General features: G+C 29.0%; 1 protein-coding gene across 2 annotated transcripts in view; it reads left to right on the plus strand.

Moving 5' to 3' along the window:
• Positions 1-10468, plus strand: part of LOC117174982 (fez family zinc finger protein erm-like) — a 136290-nt gene extending 125822 nt beyond the window's left edge. Inside the window, exons 1-2 of one of the 2 annotated variants that reach the window (XM_033364464.1) lie at positions 3403-3453; positions 9325-10468. In XM_033364464.1, the coding sequence (XP_033220355.1) occupies positions 3440-3453; positions 9325-10468 (1158 nt within the window). In that variant the 5' untranslated portion in view covers positions 3403-3439. Of the gene's footprint in view, positions 1-3402; positions 3454-9324 lie in introns of those variants that run through there. The other variant, XM_033364465.1, reaches the window with a different exon arrangement.
• The last annotated feature ends 507 nt before the right edge of the window (positions 10469-10975 follow it).

The raw sequence follows: 10975 nt of genomic DNA on the forward strand, positions 1-10975 counted from the left end.
CAGCCTTGGAGGAGATTATGTTGAGAAATAAAAAAAAAAAATTCTTAAAAACGTTGTTTTTCTTGGTCAGGCCGGAAACTTATCAATCCACCCTCGTATCATCAATACAAATGTATTCTTGAAATCTTGAAAGAGAAAATTCGCTTTATTCAGTCTGTACTGGTGCCCTGTAAAAAATTAATAATTGCAAAATAATTTGTAAATTTTTATCCGGATAAGGATTAATCAATACTGCATAAGCAAAAATTGATTACTAAATCTTGGATGAGAAAAATTATAATATCCAGGGTGTACTGGTGTCCAGCGAAGAATAAAGTTGTTCAATCTTGGATATGATTTTGACTGGGTAAACAATTATTAAAATATCTTTTTAAATAATTTTCGAAATTAAATATTTTATTTTTCTATAACGTCCAATATTCAAGTTTAACTAGAAAGTTCTTGAAAATTGAAAAAAAATCAACGATTAAATCTGCACAACGCAATCTTAAATGTCTCAAATCAAATTTTAAAAAAACAATCATAAGAAATAGAAAAAGAAGAAAACTCTAAATTTCTTTTCTTCTTTTTTGCATCTTTTCCTGTTTTTATTTTTTTAATCCTACCAAAAAGAGACGGATCAAACGTCTACCAATTTCACAGTGTTCACTCAAAACGCTTTTTAAGACAATAAGATTTTTTTAACAAATAAAAAAACCATGAGGAATTGTAAACTATAATCGAGAATAAATCAAAATTTAAATTTTTCTACAATGTATTTAGTAATATTATAAATTTATTTACGAAAATGTTGGTAAATAAAAAATCAAGAATCCAAATATCAAATTTGGACATTAATACAAACCAAAGAATCGCATTCCTTTTTTTTCTCTTATCTTTTTTTATATTTTTTTATGGGGAGAATATCCTGATTTGCTTATAAATTTTGTCTTGTTTTCAATAATTTGTTTTTATTCACGATTTAAAATTTTGAATCAGTCTACTGAAGCCTTAGTGAATGTGCAATTAACTCGTAGTTGAATTTTCAATCAAACTATATCAATTCTAAAAAAAATGTTTATATTTCAATGACAACAATTTTAATTCCATATAAAATTATAAATTTTCAACCAAAAAGATGAATTTTCAAACGAGAAGATTAATTTTTTGCCCAAAAGTTGAATATTCAACAAAATATAGTTATCAATTCTTTTAATACTTATAAAACCTTTACATTTTTTTTAAATTATAAGAACTTTTTCTTTAACATTTTCGAAGAATCTTTAAGAATTGAAAAATATTTGGAAATATTTTTAATTTTTCTTAGAAATTTATTTTTCAAAATAAAAAATGATTTGAACATTACCCAGGAAAACCCAGTTTTTATTCGAATTTCTTTTAACTAAATGGCTTTTTATTTTAAATAAATATTTTCATGTATATCAAGTGATTTTCTTCATTTTTAAATTATTTTTGGTTAAATAAAAAAATATTTGTCACAAAAGCGGTTTATTTAACGAAAGTGAAATAATTTTCTAAATATACCTCAAATATTTTAATTTTAATTTAGGAATGTTTAATGTTCGTGTCAGTTCGCTTTATTTATAAGTTTTCATGAATTTTTATCATGTAAAATTTTTAAACAGAGCTTAGGCGGCTTTAGATAAAAATTGAAATTATTAAGCTTTCACAAAGTTTTATGAAAAATTCGAGTCAGTTGAAGAGATAGTTAGAAGTTTTAAAAATATTCAAAATTGATTTAAAACTTCAAAAAGAAAAGCTTGACAGAGAAATAGAAAAATATTGATGTGGATAGATCAAAGATATAGGATAAGATAGAAACAGGGGAATTGAAAAAGATAGACAGGAATTCAGATCGAAAAATAGATTGTAAAAAGCAGAAAAAAGAAAAAAAAGAATAGAAACTCATAGAGAAGAGAGGATTGAGAAATATTGTCCGCAATTTAGATTGATAGAGAAATAGAAAAATATTGACGTGGATAGGTAAAGGATATAATAAAATAGGAGAAAAAGGAATTAAAAAAGATAGACAGAAATTTATATTTACAGCGAGTTCGTAAAATATTGATGTGGATAGATAAAGAATAGGGTAAGATAGAGATTGTCAAAGAGATAAAGAAAGATTAAAATGGATAGCCAGAGGATAGGATGAGATAAAAAAAGTTATTGAAAAAGATAGACGTTGATGGACGTATACGATAATATAAAAAAGCGGAAATGGAAAAAGGTAGATGGGAATTTAGAGTTTGACAGAGAGGTGGTGAAAGATTGACGAGGGAAGACGAAGGAAAGGCTGAGATAGAGAAGAAGGGATTGAAAAAGATCAACGTGAATTTAGATTGACAAAGAGAATGAAAAAGATAGATATTGATAGTTGTAGGCTATGTTAAGATAAAGGAGAAGAAATTAAAGAAGATGAGAATTTAGATTGACATAGAGATAGAAAAGTAATAATGTTGATAGATAAGGGATAGAATAGAATAAGATAGAAAAAATATGACTGTGAAGAAAATTGGCGGCAATTAAAATTAGTAGATATAGAGGCAATATTGACGTGGTTACAGAAATGATAGGATAAGGTAGAATAGGGGATTGAAACAGATAGACGGGAATTAATATTGATGGAGAGATAGAAAAATATTGAAATGGATAGGGAAAAGATAGATAAAAGATTCAATGTGATAAAAAATACGGTATTCAAGAATTTAGACGTGAATATAGATTAAAAAAAGAGAGAAATTGATAAATACAGGATACGCTAATATGAACAGGCCGAGATAAAAAAGATAGATTCAGATAGATTCAGATTGACAGAGAGATAGAAAAATATTGACGTGGATAGAAAAAGGATAGGATAAGATAGAAAATTAGCTTAAAAAAGATACACAGGAATTCAGATTAAACGAAACACAGAAAAATATGGAGGTGAATAGATAAAAGATAGTATGAGATAAAAAAAGACGGTGTATTGAAGAAAATGTACGTGAATTTAAATTGACAAAGAGATAGAGTATAATACTTTTTCTCTATCTCTTTCTATCCTAAAGATTAAAAATAATTAAAAGTATAGGTGTTATGTCTTTTTAATCCCAACAGAATAGACATCACTGAGCGCGCGCGCATGGCGCGCAAAGTTCCATAGAAAAAAGAGATAGAGGCTGTAACTTCTTATGGGGAGTCCTTTAAAAATTCGAGAGTAGGAGGGCAGTAGGAAGACCTCTGCCCCCCACCATATCAGGTGGCCGCCCTCCAATGACCAGTCGATCTGTTAGTTCCACGTGCCCCTATTTCAATCTTGAACGGAACTCTCGCATGCGCACACTAACCACGTTTCTCTCCTCGTCGCCAGTCTCAGGGATTTTAACGAACTCCAATGTAAAAGTTAAAAGTCTGTGAACAAAAAATTAATTCGTGCTGCTGAGAAATTCAGTTCAACACCATGGTTGTGTTAATGTAAGTGTTTAAGTGAAAATAAAATGTTAGTGTAATTATCAGTGATAGGAAGTAACTAGTTTTTTTTTAATAGTTGCTTTTTTGGGTAACGATAGTGGTGAAAAAGTTACTTTTTTTAAATTAGTAACGAATTATATTCTTTTTAGTAACAGTAACTTGAAAAATAGTTACTTTTTTAGTTACTTCCGAATTTTTGTAGGATAATCAACTTTATGACCTTTGTAACTATTTTTATTTTTAAATATTCAAATTGGGCTTGCTACTTTGCTAAAAAAAAGCTACTAGAGTTTAAAAAAAAATGTGTAAACATAACATATTTAAAATGAAAAAATGACCAAAAGTGACCGATTTCTAATCCAAAAAGTGATTAAAATTAAGTAAAAGTGATTAATGTGCATTAATAATGTGACTACTGTTCTTTTTTATTTAAAATAATTCAAAGGAATTCGGCGAAATTTATAGGAGTTCAATGTGAATTCGAAAGACTTCTGGGTGAATTAAAAAGAAACTGAATACAATTTTAATCCATTCAATTGAGTTGAATTAAGTACATTTAAAAAAATGCAAGTGAATTTATAAGTATTCAGCGTGAGTTAAAGAAGTCTGTGAATTCAAAAGAATTCAAATTTTTTGAAAGATTTCAGGGTAAAATAATAAGAAGTAAGGGTGGATTAGTACAAATTTAAAAAATCAAAATTATTCCATTCATTTGAATAAAATATAATGAATTCCTTATAAGAATTCCATGTGAACTATAAAAGAATTAGGAGCGAATTTAAAACAATTCGAGGAGAATTCAAAAGAATTCAGAAAAATTAAGAAAAATCAATATAATGTAGATCTTTATATTCTGTAAACTGACAGAACTCAAGTAAATTTAATACAAATTCATATAGAGATAAGAAAATGAAGGAAACTCAAAATAATTCAAAATTTCAAAAGAATTTAAGATAAATTAATAAGACTTCGAATCCATAAAATATCTATTGAATCCAGTGAATTTCAATCAAATTTCGAAGCATTTAGGGTGAATTTGAAATAATTCAAAAGAATTAAAAGAAAATTCAGAAATCCTCGGGCTCTGTTTTAATATTAGAAGAAGTGACTTAAGTGATCTTTTATATATTAAAAAGTGATTGAATTCAAGTGAATTGAAAAAAATTCAGCTCAAGTTAAAAAAATGAAGAAAACTCCATGAAATTCACAAGAATTTGAAAAATCATAATTTCACGGTTTCTCTTTTTTGATATTGAAAGAAGTGGCTATAAAGTGGACTGAACTTGATTGAATTGAAAAGAATTCAGCGAAAGTTAATAAAATCAGAAGAACTCAAAAGAATTCAAATTTTTAACAAATCTAGAATAAATTAGTAAGATTTTAAGTCCAACAAATATCGATTGAAACCAGTGAATTTCAAGGGAAGTCCGAAGAATTAAGAGTGAATTTAAAATAATTTGAAGGAATTGAAAGAAATCTTAAATCCTTGGGTTCTGTGTTTTAATTAAAAAAAGTTATATTTTATTTTAAAAGTGACTAAATCGCAGTGAATTTCAAGGGAAGTCCAAAGAATTGAGAAGAATTCAAAATAATTCAATAAAATTTGGAAATTCTTGAGTTCTCTGTTAAAATATTAAAAGAAGTGACTAAGAATAAAGCGATCCTTATGTTTTAAAATGTAACCGAATTTATGTGAATTTAAAAGAATTCAGCAGCAATTTGAAAAAACTGGGAAAACTCGAAAGAATTGAAGGTAAAAAAATGCAATGAAATTCATAAATCATCAGATTCTCTGTTTTAATATTGAAAGGAGTGACTAAAGTGATTCTTATATTTTAAAATGTAATTGAATTCAATTGGATTCAAAAGAATTCCACAAGAATAAAAACAAAATTAAGAGAACTGCGAGGGTTTCGAAAGAAAAAAATATTCGGATATTTTCGGGTTCTTAGTTTTAATATCGAAGAAAGTGACCTTTTTAATATCGAAAAAAGTGACCTTTTTATTTCAAAAAGTGACTGAAAAGTAATTTGAGCGAAAAAAGTGATTAAAAGTGACTTAAGTGACTGTGTGGTAGCCTTGTGTGCAGATATAAGTAATTAAATAATTATAAACGTTATGGTCTGCCGTTTTTAAAAAAAAAATAATTTTAACCTATACTATGTTATTGCCGTGGCCCCTATCGGGCGCCGACTTGGCTGCCCTAAATATGGCATAAACTGCACTCCCTGATCAAGAACGAATCTGGCTGCCCAATTACGGTTCAGTGCTTAATATGGTCCCTACCTGACTAGATCGGGTCCCGATCGGGGCGTGTATTTTATTCCCTATCTGGGCCAGATCGAGAAATTTAAACACGGAAAGCAACCTCTAAATATTATCCGATTTATTTTTTCTTTCAGATGGTTTATTTTTAACCTAAAAGGAAAAAATTGAAAATTCAAGTTAAGATTCTGACTTTCTTTTTTTAACACTCCTACCCCACCAGAATAAAATTTACTTTCAAATATTCTTTGCAACAATTTAAAATCTAGTGAAAGATATAAACACTTGCCTTAAGCCAGTTTTTGTGACAAAACAAAATAATATAATTATGGAATATGTGACAAATATTGTAAAAAACAAGATTTTTTTTTAAAGAAAATTTTTTTTAAGAGAGAAAAATATTTATTGTTTCTTAGTAAGTTCCTTTGATTTAAAGAAATACTTTTTTGATCCAACTACAATTTTTCTTTAATTTAAAATGATTTTCTACATTTTTCAATTATTTTTAGTCAAGTTTTTAAACTTATTATTTCTTTATTATTATTTATTATTTATTATTATATATTATATTTATTTATTATTATACTTTGTATTTACTTTAAGCTCGATAAGTACACTTGAAGATTAAAAAAAACACGTACTGTGCATTATTATCAACTATGGTGATAGCTCATTTCTTTAAAAACAGACAACTTAAATAAGTAAACAGTTAGGTGAAGTGGCACATAACGTTCAAAACAATTTTATTTTTCCCGCAAGTAAAGTTATTTTTTATTTTTGAAATTCAATATATCAATCATTATCAATTATTTTCACTATTTAAACGAGATTTCAAGCGTTTTGAAATTGTTACAGTGATTGTAAAGGAATTCAACAGATTTACAGGGACTTCAAGGTATTTTAAACAATAATATTTTTTACGGAAGTTAATGATATTTCAAACGCCTTTTATAGGGATTTCATGAGCTTTTAAGGAAGTTTAAAAGATTTCAAGGGATTAAAATTTTTTTTGGATGTTTCAAAATATTTTAAACCATTTCCAGAGGTTTCGCAGACTTTAAATGATTTTAAAATATTTCAAGAGTTTTCAGAAATTATAGCACAATTTTAGGTCTTTATAGATTTTAAGAGATACAGGAGGATTTGAACGGATTTTTAGAAATTTTAAGGAATTAATAATAATTTCGGCGGAGCATAAAGGATTTCAAGCGATTTTAAGAGATTCTGAAATATTTTGAAAAGCGTTAAGGGATTTCAATAGATTTTTAACATTTTAATGGAGTTTAAAATATTTTGAGGAATTTCAAGAGAATCAAAAAGATTCTCATATGGATATTAAAGATTTTAAGTGATTTTTTAAAGAACTATAAGAATTAAATCAGATTAAATTAAAATAAATTGAATTAAAAATAATGCTAAATAATTATATATACAAGAAAATAATAATAAATAATGTTAATAATATAATATAATTTGAAATAACTTGAAACCTAATTTACTTTAAATAAATTGAATTAAATGGGATTTCGAAGAGCATTTTTTATGTTTTTAACGATTTAAAGGGATTTTAAGAGATTTTGAAACATTTTCAAAGAAGTCACGGGGTTTCAAGGGATTTTATCATTTTTAGCGGATTTTAAAATATTTTAAGGGATTTCAAGAGAATCAAAAAAATTCCAATGGGCGATAAAGATTTTAAGAGATTTTCACAAATTTTGAAGAACTATAAGAGAAATTTATTTGATTTCGAAAAGGATTTTGAAGGATTTTTTAAGTTTTGAATGATTTGAAAGGATTTAAGTTATTTTTGCTAGAGAATTTATCGGTTCTTATGAGATTTTGAAATATTTCAAAAGTAGTCAAGGACTTCCAAAGGATTTCATAAGTTTCAATAGATTTTAAAACAATTTAAAGGATTTTAAGAGAAATGAAAAGATTCCCATGGGATAATTAAAGGTATTAAGAGATTTTAAAATATTTTGAAAGGAGACACGGAATTTCCAAGGATTTTATCATTTTTAGTGGGTGTCACAATATTTTAAGGGATTTCAAGAGAATCAAAAAAATGCTAATGGGTATTAAAGATTTCAAGAGATTTCTACCAATTTTAAAGAACCATAAGAGAATTTTATTGGATTTTAAAGGATTTTAAAAACGTTTTTAACGATTCTAAAGAATTTGAATTACTTTTGTCAGAATTTTTAGGAGTTTTAAAGAGATTTAGAAATATTGCAAAAGAAGTTAAGGGATTTGAAATAGTTTAAATTTTTTAATAGATTTTAAAATACTTTGAAAAATTTCGAGAGAATCAAATAGATTCCCATGCAGATATTAAAGATTTTACGAGATTTTCACGGATTTTGAAGAACAGTCAGAGATTTTTATAATGTTTTGAATAAGAATTTTAAGTATTTTTAAAAAGTTTTTAACGATTCTAAGGGATTTAAATTATTTTTGTGAGATATATTAAGGGATTTAAGTAGATATTTCACGGACTTTTAAATGATTTTTAAAGATTTTAGAAGATTTTAAGAGAATATCAAGAGATTTAAAAGGATTTTGATGATTTCACGGAATTTCAAAGAATTAAAAATATTTTTATAGATTTCAAAGTATATCTACAAATTTTAGAGTATTTCTTAAGATTTCACAAGATTAAAGATAATTGCGAAAGTTTTCAAAATATTAAAAAGAATTTTAGGGGATTTCGTGGAATTGCCAAGGATTCTAAAGATTTTAAGGGATTTTCATAAATTTCAAAGATTTCTAAAATTTCTTTATGGAAGTTTGAAGATTTTAAATGATCTTCAGGATTTCAAAACATTCCCCGGAATTTCAAATAAAAATATTTATAATAGAGTATATTATGAATCTTCTTCTATAAATTACCTGATAGAAATTCGTGAAATAAATTTAAAATGTCATTTTAGATATTTTAAATCTTGTGGAGATTTTATTAAACTATTAATTTCTTATAACCAGCAATTTTTATTCAAATAATTTTGCTTTTAAAATTCAGTTTTGTGAGATTTCATAAATTTTAATGTCTAATATGGCTATTCAAATATTTTTTACGAATATTTGTTTCTAAATTACTTGGCCAACTTTGATTCCAAAAATATTCATGTACCTATACTTGGCAAATTTGTTGTTGTTTTATGAGGGATTTCGTAGGTTTTTTTGTAATTAAAAATATATAAGAAGGGCATTCTAAAAATGTATAGAATTATACTTTATTTTTTATACTTTTCTCCCCTATATGATAATGATGGAACAATGATGTAGAGATGAGAACTGGTCAAAAATTGGTTGCTTTTATGTTTTTTGTTGTTGTTTTAATTTCACAATTTTTTAAACCATTAACATAAAATGATACATTAGTTTATTGTAAAATGGTTGATAAGTCAACTGGCCAATTTAATTAAAATCGCTTGAGAACTGTCCTAACAATCCAAAAACGGTCCAAACAACTTTATCCCAGATAAGGATTCTTGATATAGCTTTGTTTTGTACTCGACTTCCTACCCAAAATCTCGATTCAGTTAATAAATATAACTTTAAAAAAATGGTTTGAAATTCTAACAAAAGAACCCATGTTTATGATTCCAGATCCAGAATGCAGCCTTTCTCCTCAAGCAGCACTATGGCGACAGACCCACCGACGTCTTTGCCACCAGAACGTGCTCCATCACCAACACCCTGCAGGAACTTAACCTTCTCCATCGCAAAAATCATGGAACCCGATAAACGTCTCACCGAGAATAGTCATTCTCAACAACCTGCCGCAACAATTCTACAACAACCACCAAACATCTCCTCCCTAACTTATTCTGTCCACCTGGAATCAGCCTTCAAAAAATACGTGCCGGCCCTGAGACACTCCCAGAACCTTCTTCAACATTACCCTCTTCTCTACTATCACCCAAGCCCTCTCTTAAGAGCTTTCCCCAACCCAGCTCCATCCACACCAGCAACTCAAAATTCGCCACCTCCTTCTCTTCAAGAATCATCGAGGCTTTCTGTCTCTTCGAGTTCAGCCGAGAGTCACAGGGGGAAGAAGAGTCCAACACCCAGAGAAGTGAACCCACCCAAACAGAAAACCTTCACATGTCCCGAGTGTGGGAAAGTCTTCAATGCTCACTACAACCTCACGAGACACATGCCAGTTCACACCGGAGCAAGACCATTCGTCTGCAAAATTTGTGGAAAGGGATTTCGCCAAGCAAGCACGCTCTGCAGGCACAAGATCATCCACACTGCCGAAAAACCACACAAGTGTCAAACCTGCGGAAAAGCCTTCAACAGAAGCTCCACCTTGAACACCCATACCAGGATTCACGCCAACTATAAACCATTTGTGTGTGAGTTTTGTGGGAAGGGATTTCATCAGAAGGGTAATTACAAAAACCACAAGTTGACACACAGTGGGGAGAAAGCCTACAAGTGCAACATTTGTAACAAAGCGTTTCATCAGATTTACAATCTGACGTTCCACATGCACACGCACAATGACAAGAAGCCTTTCTCTTGCAAGATTTGTGGAAAGGGTTTCTGCAGGAACTTTGATCTTAAGAAGCATATGAGGAAACTTCATGATTCTGGGTCACCAGTTGTCGGAGGTTTGGGAACATCTGCTCAGAGTCATGGTCAGCAAGCTGGGTATTCGAGTGTTCATCATGGTGGACATCCTTTTGTTAACCCGTTTTTACTGCCTCCTCCAGGCTCTACGAATTATTTGAGCAAAATGTTGTGACAGGAAAATGTGCACTATGCGAGGAAGAATCAGTATCCTCTGATGCTGGGACAGCCTTGTTACCCTTCCGATATTAGTGCACTTGTTCAACCTTCTAAGTAAAGGTTGGAGTTTTCAGTTCAAGTTCTTTAAGTTTTCGAGACTTTGATAGGAAAATTTGGAACTTTTTAGGGGGGTGGGGAGTGTCGAAAGTGGGGTAAATAAGAGGATTAGTGGAAGACTTATGGTCAGTGACAAATTGGAAGGTGCGAGTTTTTAAATTTTTGGTAGAATGAGACCAAAGGTTTTCATCAACACCAAAAAGAAAAAAATGTTGTTGAATGTTTTTGACAATCTCATTGTATTTGGTTTTAGAAACGAGAGATATTCTATACGTCTGACGTACCTCTTTGAAATACATCCTGTACTTGTCCAAGTGCGCAATCCCAGTGGGAAAAATACACCTGTCGTGATAGACAGCACAATGCAAAAGGACTTATGTCACACTTTATGAAAATCTGAAGCTTA

The sequence above is a fragment of the Belonocnema kinseyi genome, chromosome 6 (assembly GCF_010883055.1).
Source record: "Belonocnema kinseyi isolate 2016_QV_RU_SX_M_011 chromosome 6, B_treatae_v1, whole genome shotgun sequence".
NCBI classification, from domain to species: Eukaryota; Metazoa; Arthropoda; class Insecta; order Hymenoptera; family Cynipidae; genus Belonocnema; species Belonocnema kinseyi.